Below are 22041 nucleotides of genomic sequence, written 5' to 3' on the forward strand. Positions count from 1 at the left end.
TCCACTCAAAAGAAAGAGATGTCAAAGAAGAAAGAAGTGGAGCCAACATGACCCAGCTGAAAAGCTGATCTCTTGGGAAGATGTGAAGAAGCTCACAATATATGCTTCACAAATAATTCAACTCCTAGAAAGGAATAAGCATCGATTGATGATGGTAGCTCCAGTGATTGCCCTGCTGGGCTTTCAGGTAAAAGGGAGTCGAGCAGATACTTACTGGATGTATTTCCCAGATTCACCCCTGGTATATCCAGCTGTGTGGACTGGAGAATCTATTCCATTGTTTACTAATCACTTATTCATGTATGAGATTTACAGATACTCATATTACTCCCAATCATGTGACTAGATTTAATTGTTCTGGCTACAGTGCCCAATTACCTTGGTGTTGGTCCCACTATAAACATGCTGGCTATCTGAGAGTATCATTTGAGGAAAAGATAGCAGTTGGGAGACCTAGACAGACTAATCATACTATTTATGGAGACTTAAAACCTTATACAAGATCAGTGATTAAAATGGGACTTTCCCATAACAAATCAGTCATTTCTGCAAAACCTCCACAAATACCTCACTGTCCAAATAGTTCTACGATTGAGATTGGCACCTTTCCTACATGGATAGATTGTATAAATACTTTTCCAGTACAACATGAGGTGTCTAAAGATAGTGTGTATATTTTAGACTCATCTCCACAAATTGATAAATGACAATTATGAAAAAATTCTGCTATGACACCTGCAGTATTTGTTAGTAATATTTTGACCTACAGTGCACGTGGTATTTAAAAAGATGTCTGGCACTTAATTGCTCCCTCACAATTCTTATATTTTACAGACAAGCCTTAAACAAAATTTGTTGGCAAGAGCTGTAAGGAGGCATCTTGCTATGGCTTACGAGCCTGTGTCCAATCTCTATATGTTTTAATCATTGGAAATGTAAAAGTTAAATTAATACATGACAGATATGTTGTAACATGTAACAAATGTAACCTAACAAATTGTAATACTAGATATAATAGAGGAAAAGTAGTGCTAGTACTTCATCAGCCCTCTTTTGTTTTATTGCCTAATAATGTTTCATAGCCATGGTACACTTACAGCATATTCATATCCAGGAAGTGAGACCTAGACATGCCATTGGAATTATAGTTGTGGGAGTTTTAGCCTTGGTTTCATTCATTATCCACAGTCACAGCCTCAATAACTTTATCTCAAAATATTCAACATGGAAAATTTCTTAATAATTTAGGGCAAAATACTTCCAAGGCTCTGCACAATCAACTAAATGTTGATGAAAGGATTGAGACTAAGTTAAACGCCTTAGAGGCGACTGTTATAAATATATGTAATGAAATTTCATCTTTAAAGATTAAAGAAAAGCTTAAATGCCATGCAAGATATAAATATGTGTGTGTTACAGCTGCCAAGTACAACACTTCTCTCTGGCATTGTGAGAAGGTTAAGAACCATGTGTTGGGTATTTGGCAAAAGAATAATAATAGCTTGGATCTTTTGGAACTCCATCATCATATCCAAGATATTCAAAAAATGGAGCTGATTTTTCAGATGATTCTTCTTTGGCTAATCAAATATTGAAGGAATTAAATGGATTTAACCCCGGAAATATTCTTAAACACTTGCCTGGTACATTATTGGATTGTTCTCTTTGCTGTTAATTTTTTTGTGTGTTGTTATTTATAGCATGGTGAGTCTTCAGAGTGAGAGTGCAGAGACGCCAGAGAGTAAATCATCTCCTGCTTTTTAAAAGAAAAAAGGGGCAATATGTGTGAGGCCATCTTTGCAGTGATTTGAGTTACCTCCTTGGCTGGGTGAGAGGTGCTTAGACACAGCCTTGTTAGAGCCTTCCCCATCCTTTCCAGGTCCCAGGGCTTGTCCGTGCAGAGGCATGCCTGGCCACTGCCCCAAACACCCAATTGTCACCCCTGACCTTGGGATGCTGCCCCCCTTAACCTTCATTGGATGGGATTTAGCCCAGAAGCTTTTGTTCCCCAATAAATGTCCACTCCCTGGCATGTTCTCTCTTGCTCGATAGTCTCTTCTGTAAACCTCGTCACAGCATTAGGTGGCTGGGGGCAGGACTAGGAGAACCTATCCCAGAGCTGGTATTAAAGGAAATGAGAGTCTTGTCTCTTCATTTAAAATTCCCTAGAAATTACTTATAAATCAAACCTGCTTTCTTAAAGACAGCGATGGTCACGTGGCAGACCTATCAACAGGTAAAGCCTGTTTATCCTCAGTCCACTTTCTCTAGCATTTCTGCAGGAATGTCTTATTACCATCATTTTATTGTCAGGAATTACTGAAGGTCAGTTCCCCTAATAACATAGACAAACCTTACCAAATTTTGATTCTGGATTGTATTAGCAGGAATGGCAGGGAATGGCTTCAGTGACAAAAGGACTAATTTGCTGTAGCTCCAGAGACAGATAAATGCTGAGATGTGGTAGATTATTTAAATATGTTCTAATTCTGACTTCTCAGTGGTAATACAATCATTCAAAGTTTCCTTCCTCCCTAATGTTTCTCTCTCCAATTATATGACTGTTTGTTAAAATATGTGTCTGTGGCCCATTTCTCTGGGTTTCTTCATTTAGCTGAGGCTTGTAGTGGATAATTATATGCCACAGATAATCAATGAGTTCCTTGTGAGCCATCACCTTGTTTTCTCTACACTCTCCTATAGTTTATCTACATGGGTCTAGGTCACCAAGCATCTATGTCTTGATTCAACATCTTCCTTAGGTGTCAGACTTGGATTCATAGGCAACAAGTTATGACTGTGTCCTTGGATAACAGGAGATTTTCATGTGGAGACATTGGTAACCAGGGAGATTGCTATTGAGAGGCAAGTTCTGAACAACAAAATTTTTTTCTTTGCCAAGATCAGAGAGGTGCACATTGAAGAGGATCTTCCACCATGTATCTCATCTACTTTTACATTGTAGCCACACAGTGGTGGAGGACCCAAGCCAGAGTTCTTAACAAGGCCCTCAAAGACCCCCTCCTTGAGGATGTCCATCCTGACCCCCTGTTGATGGTGGAGATGAGAATGAAGATGAATTTGATGACTCACAGCAGGGACCACCACAAGGAGGTAATCAGCAGCCACCTAAACCTCCTCCTCCTCCTGGACACAAGCTGACTTTTCAAGGAGTCCAGTAGCAACAACAATTTCAACAAAATCATCCTCATCCTGGAAACCAACAAAGACCAACCCAGTCAGTAGACAATTGGGAACTTCCTGACACTTATCATCCTGAAAAGCCCTGGATATCACCTTCATTTTCCCAAGTGGATAGAATATAAACTCTTCCCCAGCTCAATCTACCCTAGGTCTAGAATTCAGGGGCAGCTGTGATTTAAGCTCACTCTCCAGCAAAGGTCATAACTCTTGTGCTTCTCATAATTCAGGGTGCTAACAAATCATCCATGAACATGTTGAAAGGACATGGTCATGGAACCCATTTCTAGATATGTATAAATATTCTTGCATAGTGTAGGATGACCCTTTAAGTTCTCCAAGGTGATTCTGATTGGAGTCTTACTGCACCAAACATCTTTTCTCCCAATATTTACTGAAAGTAACTGCTTTGTGAAGACCAGCACTGTTTTCTTTTGGTCCTTGTCTCCTTTCTCAGACTCAGATAATTTCACATTTACTGTACCTGTCACCAGGACTAATCAGTTTTATCTCTCACTGGACATCTCAGTCCAGAATCCCTGCTACATGAATTCAAGTCTATGCTGCCAAATATAAGTTTGATTTTTCTATGCAGTATTGTAAATCAATCCATGTTGTGCTAGAAAATTCAAAAGAATAGAGAGATATGCAACTAAATCAGGAAAGCCTTATCACACCTCCTCAAAGCTAACAACATAAGTCTGAATCATTAATTTTTTTATGTGTTCTCTTGAAAACATTTAGACACATATAAGCACATGCCTCCATTTTGCTCTATGTTGCTCACATCAAGTGTCATATGTTGCAATACATTCAGAGTTTTTCATCATTCTACCATAGTCCTTCCTTCATTCCATCCTGTTGTTGTTTATTCTTCTTCTAAATGGAAATCCTTCTTACTTTTGAATTTTTATGGCTTTCTTTCTAAAATTCCTATGTATCCATTTCCTCTGTATTCTTATCTATTAATTTGAAATGACATGAAATATTCCATGAAGTTACTAACCCTAATTTCTCTAATTAAGCCCTGGTAATATGCTTATTTAATACTAGTATTATGGTTCATTGTTGCAGTCATCCTCTTTGTAAATATGATCATGAATATTTTCAAGAGTGTCCTCAGAATTAGTAATGTAGAAATAATATTATTATTTTTAATGATGCATCATAATTATACATGATATTAGAATGTGTTGTTAAAAATCATACATTCACACATAAAACTTGTTGGGTTTCAATCTTTATACTTTCCCTTCTAGGAATAATCTTTTATTCCTCAGCTTATAAGCAACAATGTTGAGCAGGCTCTAGGCTAGTTGGCTAAAAAGAGTGAAGAAAAAAGAAATCAAAAAGGGAAGAATAAGAAAGTGAAGCAGAGGAATTGGGCTCTCCTCTGCAGGACTTCAGTTGATGCCAGGCAGAAATTAGAAAACTCCTGCATGTCACATCTTCCCTAAAACCTTCCCTTTTTGTTTGTTTCAGAGAGAGAATAGAAAGACAATGTCCTTCAGTAATAGTTCTAGACCAACAAAATAATCAGTATGCATTTTCTGATTACTGTCTCTTTCTGGGGAATGTGAAGGTCATAGACACAGTGTAAAAACATCCTGGACTCCTCTCATGGATACTTCTAGAAAGCTTCCCTTCCTCTTCATCCACAAGTCAGGTGTAATTATTGCAGCGTTTCCTGCATCACTTACTTTTCATAAGTCAAGTGCAAGCTTTAAAAAGTCTTGGAGAATATATGTACTAAGGTGCTTGTAAATTTTCAAGAAAGAAGGGATATAGAATATCAGTGAGGAATTTGCACAGGCTGAGAGGTTCTACACGTTTCCAAAATCATTGTTCCCATTTTCCAATTATGGGGATGTAAATTCAGAACCTTTTATCTAGAACCCAACATTTTTCTCCTCAGATTTATCATTGCTTAAATCTGTCCCTCTCAAGATTCCCATGTTTCTTCATCCAAACCTGTGTGAATCTGGTATGTGGGCAGTAGGGTGGATTTGTAAAGACCTGAAACCTGGGGATCTTCATACATAGCTTTTATTTTTTTTTCTGTCTCTGACCATCATGATGCTTATAGAATAGAGTGGTAGCTGATAATAGTGCACCATGATGTATCAGGCACATGAGAATTTTATACAATTTCTTGGGCCAATACAAATGCCAATATCAATACCAATAATATGAATTTATAAGAATATACAAAGTTGAAAAGACATATCTTATTTCCCAAGAGATTATAACATATTGAAAATTGTATTTCATATAATTATTCATTTGTTATTTTATATAATTTTGATTTATGATTTAATTATCTATTTATTATTTAATGTAGGATCTTGCTATACTGGTGAGGCTGACCTTGAACTCACACTCCTCCTAATTTATATTCCCAAATCTTGAAATTTAAAATGTGGGAACCAATGCCCTATGAATCCTACTTAATTTTATTCCTTCCTTTATTTTTAATAATGAGTAAATAACTTAAATTCTGACCTGACTCTCCACACTTATGAAAAATAATTTAATGTTATTAATTAGACCCAGCACGTGTTTATTTTGGGCAGACAACACAAAGAAAGATGGGTGATTCAGATGTAGAAATCTAGATTTCTGTGTTGGCATATTTCATTTGTTCATATTTTTTATTTTGTTTTTTGTGTACTGGGCATTGAAAAGAGCATCACTGTACTAGTGAATACAACTCCAACTCATTTTATTGTGTTCAGACAGCACTTGCTAAGCTTCCCAGTGTGTTTTCCAAGCTATGATCCTCTTTTGTGCATCCAGATTAACTGGGATTATTCTACATCAAGACAGAGTACACATTTCAGACAAGACCCTTCCTGGAGGGTGTCTACTCACCTTGGGCTCCCAAAACTACCTGCTGTGGCCTTGCTCAGGGCTTCAACCACACTCTTCTTAACTGACAGATGCTCTATCAGTGCTCTATTGCCTCAGTGTAGTTGTGTCTGGTGCATTCAAAAGTGATATTTTTCTTTCAGGATACACTAGCCGCTTTCATGCATAGCTGATATAGGAAAAGGGCAGGAAGAGTCCCAGAATGAGTGATATTTGGAAGAATCCCCTGCTCTCTGCCAGGACCCACTAAGCCAAGGACAAGGATGACTGTCACCAGACTGCAACATGCATAGTTGTTCACATGGAGCGGGAGGAACCTCAGACTGGCTCTCCATGTTGCTCCCTCTCTCTGTAGCTCCTTTCCCATCTGAAGATCAACAGTATGTCATCTGATGAGGACCACTCATCACCTGGTTCTCTTCTCATATTGTGTCTGCAGAAATCAGGTTGTGATGGCAGTAAATAGAGGAATGTGCCAGGCCAAAGTAGCTCTGCTGTGTCTCCTAAAAAACCCATTAGCCGAGGGACAATGTCTCTTTTTTTAACATTGTCTGCAAAGGATTGCCAACTTTTAATATACACACCATCACCCCATATAAAATGTGTCCAAATATATAATATTATATATATATATGTATGTATGTATATCCACCAGCCTGGTCACCTTCTAAGAGTTAGTCATATCTACGATGAACCCCATTATTTAGGAAGCCTTCCTTTAGTTTGCTCTGGAAAAAAAGTGCAAAAAGGACACTCACATACACAACAAAGGATCCAGTTGCACCCATTTGATAATAGACCTCTTTACCATTTCCAATCCTATACCTCTCCCTGCCATACCTCCAAACAAGCCCCTCAACTTATCACCAGTCCTGCATAACTGAACACTTGCACACACCTGGAGAAGGTCTAAAGGGATGAGATGCTGCTGGTAGTACAGAAGGGTTTAGATTGTCCCTGATAAGGGTGAGCAGGTAACTACTAGAGAGCACAATGAATAGCAGATGGTACAGCAAGTCATGCAGAGACCTGTCAGAAACACAGTCCCCTGCTTTAGAATTCTGGAATAAAAAAAAATGAAACAGCTAGTTAAGAAAAGAATAAAAGTTGATGTGTAACATTAAATAAAGGAATTTTCCCAAAATGATGGAGGGGGGAAACATAAAATGATAAATAAATGCAGGAAGGATGAGTTCAGAACACAATCAATCACCTATTTTTGTGAGAGTAGGGATGATGACCACTCAGATTATTGCAAAGAATGTTCCTCACTGTGAATGCCAATCTCAGACAACCAGATAGAATCTGACTGTAACACGGAATGTGAATGCAATGAAATTGAGACTTTCAAGGGGCTATGAGCCTGCCCTAATAAAGTGCATAATTATGCCCAACTCATTTTCACTGGAAGTGATAAAGAACACTGTGGAAAAATGGCAATGCTTTGAACAAGTGTGAGACTGTAGAATAGCAGTGCTGATCTTGGAAATGTGTATCAGTGTTTAACTGCTATGGGAATTTCACAGAGTATCATTTCACAACTTTGCTTTAAATCTAACCAAAGATATTAGTGAAAACAGAACTTTTTATGCCCATGTGTGTTAGTACAACATCAAGACTGCCCTCATAATTGCCAGTCCTGTGATTTGTGGGCAATTTTTCGGGTTCTAGCAGGCTAAGGGTCAATGTTTCATTACCACGTATTCATGTTGGCTCCTGACTGATCAGAGATCTATGGAGAAATAGCAGTAACTCATCACACCTTCACAATATTCAATACACATAGGGACACATACATCTTTGTTGACTGAGTTTGGGTTTTAAAAACACATGCACCAACCAAAACACATTGCAAATAAGGTCATTGTTGACACAAAAAACATGTGTGCAGTACAACTTCCCACAAACACATTCATAGTAGAAGGACAGATTCATAGACCCATTAAAGAGACAAATTCACATAATTATGGAACTTCTGTTCTAATATTGGTGAAGACAGTTTTGCTTCAACACTGTTGCTCAACTCACATGCTGTACCTCCTAGAAAGGACATACTGACAACCTCCTGTCCACCCCATCCTGCTGGGCTGAGGTCCCAAAGAGAAAGCAAGGATGCAAGACATCCTTGTGTGTCAGCTGTGAGGTCACCCAGCATGGAGTTCAAAGGCACCACTGTTCTGGTCCTCTTTATAAAGGGAACTGTAGGGCTTCTCCCAGCACAGATTTGGGAGCAACTGCAGAACCAACTCCAAGATGCTGGTGGTCCTACTCACAGTGGCCTTGCTGGCCCTGAGCCCAGCTCGGAGCTCAAATGAAGGTAAAAGCAAATGGGGATTGTAGGAACTTCTGTGGTTTAGAAAGCCACACTACAGTGAGGGAAGGGGAGGGAGGGAAGATTATGAGGACAGTACAACAGAGTTTTTATGAAAACTGTAATACTGCATATGGCTTTGTTTCATGCCAGGGCTTTAGACTTTTAGGTAAAGTTGGAACATCCCTGTAAATTTTCCACTAGAAGAATGGAGATGTAAGTTTTGCATTTGAAGAAAGATTCTTCCATGTTGTCAGAGATGCAAGGAAGGTGGGAGACTGGCACAGGGAAGCCTGCTGTGGAGACATTATTGTGTTCCAAGCAGACAGGCTACATGCTCCAGGCTCTAGCAGATGCAGGACACAGGAAGGAGAAATCCCCACATCAGAGCTATGTCAAAGACAGAGATCCAGAGACTACACTGGACTCTGCCTATAGAGAGGGAGATAAATATCAGGGTCCAATTTCTCATTTATCTCTGACTTACAATCAGTATTTCAATGAGCTGTGTGCATGAAGTGGGCCTTAAAGTGCATGGAAGTTTTCCATACTCAAAAAATGAAGTGAAGATGCACTAAGGGTTTAAAAGAGGTGGACAAAACCAAAATACCCACTTGTGATACTGAAATACCCAGAACTCTTACAATATATTAACCATAATGTTTTATAGATGCTAGTTAAGACCTAAATGGTTTTCATATTTTCATGAAAGTGGCGAGGCTAAGCAGGGGCACCACCAGGCCTTTCTCTCACATCTTCCTTTGTTTTCCTCAGCATCAGAGAGCATGGCTGAGTTCACTTAGAGGGGGTCCAGGTTGTGGTTGGAAGTCACCTTTCCCAGGAGAACATGGGTGACCCCTGAGATTGGTGACTAACTTTTCACTTCATCTGTTCTTATTTCCTAGAGGTCAGCTATGAAGACCCTTCCACTCTATCAACAGGTAAGGCCAGTTCATCCTCAGTTGACCTTCTCCTTCTTTTCCTCAGGAAAGTTTATTTCAACAACCTCTCATTACCATCATTTTTATTTTCAGCAACTAATGGAGGTCATTTCCCTCAATAATATAAAAAAAGCCTTTCCAAAGATTTATTCTGGGGAAAATGACCAGAACTGCTAGCATGATAACAAAAGGCAGAGTTAGGCTGTTGCCCAGAGAGACAGAATTTCTGAGAGGTGACAGAAAATGAAATTGAGCTAATCTGCATCCTTAGTGGTCATTCAGTGCTTCCTAAATCTTCTGGATGATAGAGCTCTGGAACAAAATGCACAGAATTGTGTGTCTGTGTACCTTGTGATACTGTGGATCAGTACTTCTAGAGGATCAATACATGCTACACGGTCTAAGCCAATTCCCTGGGGCCCATCACCTTGGGTTTCCTTCACTCTATTATATGTTATCAACGTTAGTGTAGGTCACTAAACGAATACATGTCTTCATTCAACATGTGGCTTAGATGTCTGTCATGAATTCATAGACAACAAGTTATCACTGCATGCAGAAGTAAAGATGGTAACATTCGGATATACAATCCCTTTGCTTTGCTTGGCAACTGGAAGTTATCAAAGATTTCCCTTAATAGAAATTCAGAGGAGAAAAACTTTCAAATCTGGGTAAGAAACAGTCCACGTGATGAGTATATCAGTTAAGAGATCTCCCTGTGAGGAGGAAATGGAAATGGAGGTTAGAGTTGAGAGGCAAGTTCTAGAATAAAGAGTCTGTGTATCAAGGCCAGAGAAGTGCCTGCTGAGGTTCTTCCACCAGCCATCACATCTGCTCTTGTGCTGTACTCACACAGAGGTTGAGGACCCAAGCCAGAGCTCCGAACAAGTCCCTCACAGACCACCTCCTGGAGGTCGCCCACCCAGACCCCCTGCTGATGGTGGAGATGACAATGAAGATGAAGATGAAGGTGATGACTCAGAGCAGGGACCACCAGAAGGAGGCAATCAGCAGCAGCCAGGTCGTCCCCCTCGTCCTGGACAGCAGCAGGGACCCCCCCAGCAAGGAGGCCAGCAACATCAAGGTCACCCTCCTCATCCCGGAAAACCACAGGGACCCCCCCAGCAAGGAGGCCAGCAGCAGCAACAAGGTCGCCCTCCTCGTCCTGGACAGCCACAGGGACCACCACAGCAAGGAGGCCAGCAGCAGCAGCAAGGTCGTCCCCCTCGTCCTGGACAGCCACAGGGACCCCCACAGCAAGGAGGCCAGCAGCAGCAGCAAGGTCGCCCTCCTCGTCCTGGACAGCCACAGGGACCCCCCCAGGAAGGAGGCCAGCAACATCAAGGTCGCCCTCCTCGTCCTGGACAGCCACAGGGACCCCCCCAGCAAGGAGGCCAGCAGCAGCAGCAAGGTCGTCCCCCTCGTCCTGGACAGCTGCAGGGACCACCCCAGCAAGGAGGCCAGCAGCAGCAGCAAGGTCGCCCCCCTCATCCTGGACAGCAACAGGGACCCCCCAAATCAGAAGGTAATTGGGAGCTTCTGCCTCATATCATCCTGCAAATCCCTGGGCATCACCTTCACTTTCCCAAGTGGATAGAGTATAAAGTCCTCCCCATTCAACCTACCTAGTCTATCCTAGAATTCTGGGGCAGCTATGATTTAAGCTCACTCTCTAACAAAGGCCCTAATTGTTGTGCTTCTCAAAATTGAAGGTGCTAACAAATCATCTGGAAACATGTTGAAAGTACAGGGTTATGGAACCCATTTCTAAATGTGTATAATCAGGCATTCTTGGGCAGTGTAGGATGACCCTTTAAGTTCTTGAAGGTAACTCTGATCATCTGTCATCCTGTACCACATGTCCTTTCTGTCAGTGTTTACTGAACATGGTTGCTTTTGGGGGGCAGGGCATTGATCTCCCTTTGTTCTGTGTCTCCTTGCTGAGACTCAGATGATTGCCCATTTCATGTTTCCTTGTTACCATGAAAAGTCAGTTCTATCAACCACTGGGCCTCTCAGTCCAGAATCCCTGCCATGGGAATTCACCTCTGTGCTCCTAATTGGACACTCGATTTTTATATGCTTTTTGGCAAATTAATCTACACCTGACTGGAAAGTCCAACTGAATAAAGAGGTGTTCAACTAAATCAGGAATGCACCTATCATATCTCCTTATAACCTTCACCATAAATCTGGATCATTAATTTTTTTGTATATCCTCTTGGAAATATTCATACACATATAAGCACATCTCTCTATTTTACTCTACAATTTAGTGTCATTAAATTCTACTAGAATTCTGGGGCAGCTGTGATTTACGCTCAGTCTACAATTTAGTATCATAAATTCTACTCAAATCTCATTATTTCTCCTTTGAAGTACCATATTTTATAAGAATTTCAGAGCAGTTCACGAGATACACAAATAATTTCACCATCGTCCTTCCATAATTTTTTCTTCCTTTTGTTATTTTTTCTTCTTTCTAAACAAATTTCTACCTTAGTTTTTGAATTTATCCATATCTTCTTCTCAAAATACCTCCTCGTTCTCCATCTTTTTGCCTCCTTTTTTGTTTATTATTTCGAATTTTTTAGTAATTCATGGAATTACTGATTCAAACCTTCTCTAGTCAAGCCATGTGTAATACCTTTACTATTGTTGGACTTTGCAGTTATCCTTTTCGTACATCTGATCATGACTATTTTCAATACCATCCACAAAATTACTTTCCCAGAAGTATTCTTCTTATATTTTTATTGATCCATTATAATTATCCATGATATGGGGTATATTAACTATTTTATGGATACATTATAATGACACATGATATTGGGATGTGTTAAAACCACACATTCACACAGTGAAAAATGTAACTTGTTGAGTTTCAATCCTCATACCTCTCCTTCCAGTAGTTATCTTTATTTCCTCATATTGTAAGTGTGAATATAGAGCATGTTCAGTGCAAGATGTCTACCAGGGCGGAAGGAGAAGCAAAAGAAGAGGACGTGGGCTCTCCCCTGCAGGGCTTTAGTGATGCCAGCCAGATTTTAGAAACCTCCTGCATGTCACATCTTCCCTACAAACTCCTCCCTTTTTTTTTTTTGTTTCAGAGAGTGAATAAGAAGACCATGTCCTTCAGAAAATTCTGCCATTGGAACAAAAGGGTCATAGCCATGTCCTCTATAGACTAATAAAATAATCAGCATGCGTTTTCTGATTGCTGTCTCTCTTTCTGGGGTGGGAAAGTGTGAAATCTGAAGGTCATGGACACAGTGTAAAAATATCCTGCACCTCCCTCATGGATGCTTCCAGAAAGATTCCCTCCTTCTTCATCCACAAGTCACTGCCATGTTTCCAGCATCCCTTACATCACAAGTGCAAGCTTTAAAACTACTTGAGAATATATATACAAAATGCTTGTAAATTTTCAGCAAAGAAAGAATATAGAATATCAGTGAGGAATTTGCAGAGGCTGAGAGGTTCTACACATGAAAATCTTTGACCCTGATTTCCAAAAATGGGAATGGAGGTTCAGGCACATTTCTTCTAGAACCCATCATTTCTCTCCTGAGCTCATCATTGCCTAATTCTGTCCCTCTATAGATTGCCACCTTTCTTTGGAACCTGTGGGAATTTGGTCAATAGACAATAAGGTGCATTTTCTGAGACATGAATCTTTGAGACCTTCAGACATGACTTCTGGATCATCATAAGGCTTATAGAGTAGAGCCTTGGCTGATTATCGTGCACTATGTTGTATTAGGCATTTGAGATTTTCATACAGTTTCTTGGACATACATCAATCATATGGATTTATATAGCTCAACAAAGTTAAAACATCGTATCTTTAAAGAAATCATAACACATTGAGTCATTCTTGGTATTTTATATGATTATTTATTAGTTGTTTTATATAATTTTTATTTATTATTTATGTATCTATTTGGTATTTATTATAGGTTCTTGCTTTGTTTGTGAGGCTGACCTTGAAATCACGCTCCTCCTACATTATTTTCCCAAGTAACTGAGAATGAAAATGTTGGTTCCCATGACAATTCATTCCTAATTAATTTTATTCCCCCTATTTTTGTTAAAGTGAAAATAACTTGAGATATTTTGAAGCTCCCTAAAATTTTCCAAAATCCTATAAAGTACAAAATGGCTTAAATGAGAATATGATTTTTGGAAGAATTGAAACCTGTCCAAAAGTTTAAGAACATTTGAATAAATACAATCGTGGCTCAGTTTCAAACAAACCCAAAGTGTCAAAATATTATGCAGACACATTGGGTGAGGTAGTTATAAGATGGAAACTGAGGTGTTGTAATATTGAGAAGACTCACGTTTCTTAAGAAGTCAAGGTCTGCATAAAACACAACATGAAGCATATGAAAAGTATCTTGATGAAACAAAATCTTTGCTTCCTGGACCATTTGCATGAAAGGAACAGAAAATCCTCTAAATTTTAACATCAATAGTCAGAAAAATTTATTCTTTCAACAGAGATCAAAACCATTTCTCTTTTTCTTCCAAAATCCATATGATATTTGAAGTGTCAACCAGTTTAAATCATAATTTGTGAATAAATGCAATCAAATCTTAGCCAGATTAATTGCACCTATTATTTGTTTTTCAAATTCCCATTCCAGAAATAACTATGATGTTCTAATATCTATTTAGGTTTTTTCCCTGTTGTGAGACAATTAATTCTAATTAACCACAAGAATTGCTCTGTTTTTCATCACAAAAATAAATCTTTCAGAGCTTATCTCTTTGCTTGTTGGAAACATGTTTTACATTTCTCCTAGATAGAGCTGCTTTCCTTATTTATTTTGAATTCTTCATTTAGTTTCTTTGATTTTATTAAGTTGCATTTAGTGCTTGTATAACTACTTTTGTGCCACAGAATGGAATTCTTAGCACATTGAGTAGTGTTTCTTTTTTGTAGCAAGACAAGAGTAGATACTTTTCTGTTTACAATTAGCAATTAAAATTATCTTAGGTAATCCACCTTAGATATTTACTAAATATGCATTCCATTACTGAACTTATCAATACTTAGGAGTTCAAGGTCTGAGAATTGGAAAATATCTTAACAGATATTTTATAAATATAATCAGTGCCGAAACCCATTAATACACTTTTAACTTTGTTGCACATATTCATTTGTTATTAACAATTATATTTAGAATACTCATGAAAATGTTATCATGATTGACAAAGCTAGCCATCATCTCATGTTAATTCTGGCTGGAGTATTTGCCTGTCATCAGAGTGAAACTATCAAAGTTAAAAACCTGGATTTTTCTGTTTTAATTATCATCCTTGAGAAGAAGTGATGGTTTGTGCACTTTTCCTGATGGTAAACATCCAGTCCTAAATAACAAGCATGTTAGTATTTGCCTACAGGAGGGGATGTTTTCACATGGAGATTTCACAAATTCCTTTAAGGAAAACAAGGAAGTTTAAAGAATTTGTTTGTAGTTTGCACTGGTATCAATTTCTGTGATGACTGAAGTCTCAGGTTATTTTCAAGAAAGAATTGCTTTTCTGTTTTTGAGCAGATATCAGGCAGGCAAAAAGGATGCTTCTTCCTTTGCCATTTCACAAGTACCCTAAAACAGCAGTCATGTAAAATGTGTATTTTGGAGTGAATGCTTATGTCATTCTTATGTCAAAATCCAAGTCCACATTGTGCTGTGAGACTAAAGGGAAACTCTTGACTTTGAGTCCTAACCCACAAATTGAAAGCCAGTTATATGCAGCCAATATCTAAAGACACTGAGGAAACCTTTCCATTACAAAAGGGAAGAATAGGGCAACACTGAAGGGTTGGGACAAAAACAAGATTATACCCCAGCAGGTAAACATTAGGTCCAGGAATCCCACATTCAACTTTTGGGCCCTATGGTATAAAGTGTGATCTCAAAGGGGCCTGGGCAACCCCACATCCATGGCCTTGCCAGTCAGTCCACATGGACCCTCTCTTAAGCTGGCTCTGTTCATAGACAATGTCTTTCCTCAGCAGACATATCATAGCACTGGTGTACCTTAATTCTGGCATTTCCCATTCCACCCATAATTTTATCTTTATAGCTTCATATACACCCTCTCAGGGGTTGCATGCAGCACTTCTAACCCTGTCAGTCTTTGATTGATCTCTCAGGCCTTCCTTGGAAATCTTGGTGGAAGTTTTAATTTCCCATTAACTCCAGCATACTGTCTTCCCCAGGACTGGAAAGCAACATGTGCCCCATTGCAACATAGTGGTCATCAGATGGACTCTCTTGCCCATGGCAGTAGAACCTGAGGGAGAACATGGCGCCATGACCTGTGGAAGGATGTCATAAGCAGGCTTCTTGATTGTAGGCTGTTGGGAGCAAGACAAAGCTGCTAGAGGGAGGAGGTCACTTTGCCCTTTGGTTCCCTTTTAACTAGCACATGTGAAAGTTGATTCTTGCACATTTTCATGGCAGGAAATATTTTCACCTTAAACCCAATGCAAGGAAGATGTCCCCTTTTTTCACTAGCCTGTGACTCACTGCCTCACTATCTTCTTTGAGTCCTATTGTTTACTAATTTATTTACCTGTAATTTCTTCACAGGTTTCTTGCTTCCCAAGCTCCTTACTATTTCCTTGGTGAGGCCTTCTCATTCAGTCTCAAAGTGTTCTCCAGTGTGTTAGTGTATCTTCCCTTCATTAGGATGAAGTCTCTTGTAATGCTCCTTTTCACAGGAGAAAACCAGCAAGCAGAAAATCAGAGAGATCAGTATGTCTGGGGCAGAGAGGTGTGGGAGCAAGTAGTAGAATGGTTGAGACTATAGGATCTAACTTCAGACACAGGTGTGTTTGCTTCCTGACTTTGTAACATTTATTGTGTGGCTTTTCCTAAGTTAACTAATGTCTTTGGACCATGATTTGCTTATCTATAGAAGGAGGATAATGAGATCACTTTAGGGTTGTCATGAGGATAAAGTGATATATACCTATAGCATATAAATATTTCATCAATATTAGCTCTTATTTTTATAATTTTGGAGAAGATTCAATGATAACACCAGCTTGGAGGTTTCTGAGAATCATTGATTAGTTGTGAACTTCTAAGTAAAGAAAAGTGAAACCTAAAGACCTCAGTGGGACTCTGTGATGGGAATCTTGCACATCAGTTGAAGAGCTCCTTTTCAGGTACAGGTGGCGACTTTTAATTAAGCAATGAGGCTCACATACATGAGCTGGTCCCTTACTCTTCTTATGCCTATTTCCCATTTCTTCCATGGGTTAAAGTCTGTGCTACAACTAAGGATAGCCCTCAGCTTAGTATTGACCCAAGAGGACTGACAAATTCACTATAAGGGGCCAAAAAGTACTCCACATTTATGACACTACTGCAGAGAGTTAATATATTTGGTAAATACCATGTCCCTCAATCTCTCAGCTTTAAGTATCTACACAGAAAAACGGGAATGATAATTTCTACTGTATAGGCTCATGTTGAGAATCAAATGAGATAGTATCTTCTCTGAAGTCCTATTTTGGATATTGCTATTAGTCTAGTAGTAATAGTTATCATTCACCATGCTTTTTCAGGACCCTGCCAGGATTAGGATATTGTTGGTAAATGTTTGACTCTAATAGTCAAAGTAGGCAGCCGACTCAAAGGGTCTTTTGAGAAAACCAAAGGCTTGGTTATCCTGAACTAAAACTTCTCGACTCATCTGGATACTTGCTCTGAAACCTGGTTCCACATTCTCAGCGAAGCAGACTTTGGGGAGCAAAAGTAAAGCAGTGTGTGGCTCCACCTTGGCTGACAAACTTGCACCCATGGCCTGGAGAAGAGTCACCTGGCATCTGGTGGAACAGGAATTTCTCCTCCAAGAAGCAGATAAACCGAGGAAAAGGTAAGAGGGACCACACAATCTATTTCACAAAGAACTTATCAGTGATTTCTCCAAACATCCTCCTTGTTTCTCTCTCCTCTTACTTCTTTTCCCACCTTCCCTCAGGGGCATTCTCCCGACTGGGTGAGGGGTCCTCCACTCCAATCACCTGGGGAACGCCTCCAGTAGAGGCCAGGGACAACCAGGTCTATAAAAGTCCAGCGCAACTGTCCTGAGCCACTTGCCTTCCTGTGCGCTCTTGGCCAGACTTCTGCCCTCCGCGTGATACCAGCGCCATGCTCCGCAAGGTCCTGATCCTCCAGGTTCTGTGCGCCCTGGCGGTGGCGTTCCCTACACTGCCTCCCGGTACATGCCCTGTAAGAGGTCTTTGGGGGAATCCCGCTAAACTCACTGTGTGATGGGGGTGTGGGGGATAGAAATCCCCCAATGAAGTTGTAAAGTGGAATTGGGCAAAATGTACAGGGACTCGGTCTGAGGGTCTTAGGTAGGCTACGATGGATGGGCGGCTGAGCTCTGGGCCCCGGTAGTTGAGTGACTAAGTAATGATTCAGGCTGTGAATTCCAATTGGCCGCAGGAAGGTAATGAGGCTGAGCCAGGTGGGGTGAGGTGGGTGATCAGAGGTGCCGAGGTTTCCTGGGTGTCTTTCCCTGCTGGGTGTTAGACGTTATTCTAGTTAATTCAGGCTGAAAGTTCTGTGGCAGGAACCTCATTTCATAGTGGAGTACCATCAATTTTGGCAAGATTTAGCAGCCAGCTGGGTCACAGACAGTGGAAATCAGTGGGTCTGGAAAGGAACATGTGAAGCATGTTGAGAAAGGAAAGAAATGGGTGTCTTCCTAAGCAGAGAGAAAGGGAATTTCTCACCCCAAAACTTTCTTGTCCATTTCTTCCTGCTTTCAAGCCCATTTCTCAGGAAGAGAAATGTGTGCTTATTTGCATTAAAATGGTCATTCCCCTGGCCCTCTTCCTCTCAGCTCCTTCTCTGGTGGCTGTGTTTCTGGGAGGCTGGGTTTGGTTCTTCCTGCCTTTGGCTGAGGGGTAAAGCAAGGTGAGGACAGTGGAGGACTAGCGATTTGGGCCTCTTGGGCAGGTGCCCACACCTGCCACAGCGACTGCGCATCTGTCTCCACTGCAGCCTCCGGAGACCAGCTTGTTGCCCAAAAACCTACTCGACTATGATGCTTATATGGTTAGCAAGCCCCATTGAGGACACTGAGCCCTAGACATAGTTCATTAATTAAATGAAAACACATTAGGAGTTGCCTAGTTTAGAGGCCATAACACTCTTGCTTGTACTTAGCAATAGCTATTTTCCCTCAGTTTTTTTTTTTTTTTTTAGCTTTAAGGTCCTGGGAAGGACATAGATGGGGACTCTTCTGTGCCAGTCTAACCAGTGCATTCCGAGAACAGTATCTGGGGGCGCTGATCAGCTCCTGGGCAGCAGCTGGCTCAGGAACTTTTTACCCTTGGCAGGAGGGAGACTTATGTGAGACCACCAAGGCTTCAGTAGCCACCTTACCTTCTACACTTTCCCCAGAGGAAAGGTCTAGCCAGCAACAGGCGGGCATGGAGGCGGCAGAGACATTCTAACAGGAAGGCACTTGAACTGCTGTTTCCTTTTTGGCTCCTCTAGAATCAACCACTGATCTACCGGAATGGATCCCTGACTTAACCCTTGATGGAGAGGAGGTCAAGGTCCAAGATTCAGTTGCTGACCAAGACCAGACTAAGGAATGGATCCCTGAGTTAACCCTTGATGGAGAGGAGGTCAAGGTCCAAGATTCAGTTGCTGACCAAGACCAGACTACGCAATGGATCCCTGAGTTAATTCTTGATGGAGAGGAGGTCAAGGTCCAAGATTCAGTTGCTGACCTAGACCAGACTACAGACCCAGAATCAACCACAGACTCGTACCTGGATGTCACACAGACTTCAGGTGAGAATCTTGCTTTAATGAGGACTCAGGTGTTTCTGGACCCCTATCTTCTGCATTCCTGAGAATGCCTGCTTTTTTTCCATGTACTGGATGACCACACCTGTCTTTCATTTGGTTTTCCCTGAATTCTCCACTGCCACCCCTGTGGAAGAAGCCAGTGAGGCCCCAGGTAAGGGGGGGGGGATTTCTCCCTGAATCCCTTTTCTTATTTGTATTTCATTACATGGGAATGTCCTGTGGTAACTTATGTTTGAAGTACCTTTGCTGCTTTGATCTCTGAAGTAAATAAAATTTGGTTAAAATTCTTTGAAATGTGAGGAAAATGTAAGCATTTTCTCACCAGCGTAGTTGGAATTTGTCAGCTATCAACATAGCTCCAGCCCTGCTTCTGCCTCCATCTCTGGAATCAGCCTCTGGCTACTCTAAAGGGGAGCAGCTCCTTGGTGGCTCAGTGGGGTTGACAGATGTGGTGACAGGATATGGTTAATCACGACTGTTTTTTTTCAGGTGATTATGATGTATTTCTGTACGACATCTTTGCGAATGAAAATTTTTGTAAGTATAAATGTCATTTTAGACTGAACAAGAGAAAGGGGGATCTAAAGTCTTCATGATTTGAGCAGTGGTCCTTTATGCCCACTCCTTCTCACCATCCACCTTCTTTTTTTTTCCCTATCTGCCACTTAGTGAAGGCATCATAGGATTTCAGTGCTTTCTGCCCCCACAAATAAACCCCAATAGTTTTGAGGGATAGCTGAATTTTGCTAGAAAAGAGCCTTAGACTTTACCTATGAAAGAAGATTTCTGAGTAATTTTGTTTTTATGTTTACAAATAATACCTAACATTTACTGAGATCTGTATTCTAACACTGTACTAAATGCATTCAGGGATTACTGGGAGTAGTTGGAGGTATCTAGAAACTGTTTTTTAATAGATGCTGAAGGGCCTGTTAAAGGGGATGGTTGTCTGGCTTTAAATTCTTGCTCTAACACTGTCTTTTTGCTAAAATGGACCTCATTTGTGCAATAAAACAATATCTCAGCATTGTACTCTAACTACCCGAACCATGGTGGTTAGTTAATAAGTTAACAATGTCCAACAGCTCTTCTTACCTGAAAATCCACACACACCAGGAAAATTTTCCTGTTTTACTACAAGGCAAGGAGGAGTGTCATGCCTGAGGGTATCTGGTCAATTTTGCTAGTATACTGAATCCCACCTCTTTCAACACCTGCCTTTCAAGAGATGGTTTCTGACTATGGCAATTACTCACAAACTAAGAAGCTTCTGTTTTTAATAGAAGGAGAAATTTCCTTGCAGATTTTATTTTTAAGAACAAGAAATATTATTGGTTATTTCTATCAAATGTTAATTCTGTTTAATATGGAGAGCCCATGATTAGAAGAGCAGGCAAGGCCAAAGATTGTTGCTTCTTTTCTGATTTCTTGCTCTTCGAGGGATTCTTTTTTTTTTTTTTTAATCTTGAAAATCTTTCCAGGAAAGACTGGAGAAGTGGGACTCTGACACTTTGTCCTGTTTTATAAACTTCTCACCTAGGTGCCATGTTCAGTTAGTCCTATGCCCGAGGTCACGGTGGCTAGTAAGCAAATATGGGGCAAATCTTTTGAGAACTAGTTCTTTGTTTCTCTTTGTCTCTCCTGAGACTTATTTTCTTTCTTTCTTTCTTTCTTTCTTTCTTTCTTTCTTTCTTTCTTTCTTTCTTTCTTTCTTTTTTTTTTTTTTTTTTTTTGTTTAGAAAATGAAGCATGTTCTCCATGAGCTGGAGCCATGAACACTTTCTAAGAAGATTCTCATCGTTTGAAGAAGCTTACCACTATAGTACAGGATATTGCCCAATTGTAGAAAACTAAAGAAACATGGGAAGTACCCAGTTGGAGGGAAATAGTTGAGACAGTGAACTGAGGGCTAAAGGGAGTGAACTGTGTACAGATGGGAGGGAGGTATTTCTTGACTATGTCCCCTTTACGTGAGCTCAATAAATGTTTACTGGAATTGCATTTTGAGAGTGGCTTTATTTCAGGAGGGAGGAGATTGCTTAATTGCCTTGTGTTAATATCCAAGTTAATATCATTCCTTTCTGATACTTCATAAACAGGACCACAGAAAATTTGAGTATGTAAACAAGTATAAAGAAAATACCACTCATCCTCTGTAGTCTATTTGTCCAGGGATAACCACTATTGGCATTTTGTTTTGTCCTCTCATTCTGTGTACAATGTTTTATACAATAGTGACCCCACTGTGTGCACAGTGTTATTCATTTTCTTATTCACTATATCTAAGTATTTTGCTAGAAAGCGAGAAGCTGGTGTTCTCTCTGTTATAAATGACAAAGTTCTCTTGAAATATTGGTCTAAAAAATGTAGAGTTTTTCTATATTTTTCAAGCAATTTGCCTAGGCAACAAAAATTTTGTGTTTTATATTACTTGTGCTTCCTGTGGCATTTCATTGAGTCCTTGTTTACTTAAGAAAAGTAAGATTTCTCGGTATTAAAACAGCAAATTTTTTCTTAAATCTCTGTAACTTGTTTAGTTTGCCTTTAAAATATTTTGTTACTTTTGTATTTTTTCACAGTGCCATGTGATCCCATTTAACTTTGTGACATTTTAGGTAACTTCGCTAAATCAAATTTTAAACTCAGTTGTTTTTCCTCACGGTAACTTGGGTAGATTCCACAGGGCTATTGAAATATATCCCCAAAGAATATATTCTCTCTCCTTATAAAAAGAAAGATTGTAAACTAATTAAGTTTATTTGATGTGTTAAATTTGCAGGAGCAACATTGTCAAATGAGAAATAATGTTTGATTTTCTTTGAGTTATATAGATATGTTTAGAAGTTGTTTGAAATTCTTAAAAATC

General features: G+C 39.9%; 2 protein-coding genes across 4 annotated transcripts in view; both read left to right on the top strand.

The window, feature by feature from the left end:
- Positions 1-9888: 9888 nt before the first annotated feature.
- LOC144365069 (uncharacterized) lies at positions 9889-18811 on the top strand. The gene is made up of 4 exons (XM_078015861.1): positions 9889-9992; positions 10110-10846; positions 17467-17565; positions 18561-18811. The coding sequence occupies exons 1-4, from the start codon at positions 9889-9891 to the stop codon at positions 18809-18811; spliced, it is 1191 nt and encodes a 396-aa protein (XP_077871987.1).
- Positions 18812-18869: 58 nt separating this feature from the next.
- Positions 18870-22041, top strand: part of LOC144364932 (uncharacterized) — an 80225-nt gene continuing 77053 nt past the window's right edge. Inside the window, exons 1-2 of one of the 3 annotated variants that reach the window (XM_078015233.1) lie at positions 18870-19326; positions 19665-19712. The gene's annotated coding sequence lies outside the window, so the exon portion shown is untranslated. The remainder of the gene's footprint in view (positions 19327-19664; positions 19713-22041) is intronic. The other 2 variants (XR_013423085.1, XR_013423087.1) reach the window with 2 other exon arrangements.

This window comes from Ictidomys tridecemlineatus, chromosome 6 (genome assembly GCF_052094955.1).
Source record: "Ictidomys tridecemlineatus isolate mIctTri1 chromosome 6, mIctTri1.hap1, whole genome shotgun sequence".
NCBI lineage: Eukaryota > Metazoa > Chordata > Mammalia > Rodentia > Sciuridae > Ictidomys > Ictidomys tridecemlineatus.

Excerpts from the sequence above, each read along its gene's own strand:
- LOC144365069 (XM_078015861.1), top strand. The coding sequence starts at position 9,889 with ATGGTAACATTCGGATATACAATCCCTTTGCTTTGCTTGGCAACTGGA. Across the intron at positions 9,993-10,109 it reads AGAAAAACTTTCAAATCTGG|GCCAGAGAAGTGCCTGCTGA; the intron begins GTAAGAAACAGT and ends CTGTGTATCAAG. Across the intron at positions 10,847-17,466 it reads GGGACCCCCCAAATCAGAAG|ACTTCTGCCCTCCGCGTGAT; the intron begins GTAATTGGGAGC and ends GCTCTTGGCCAG.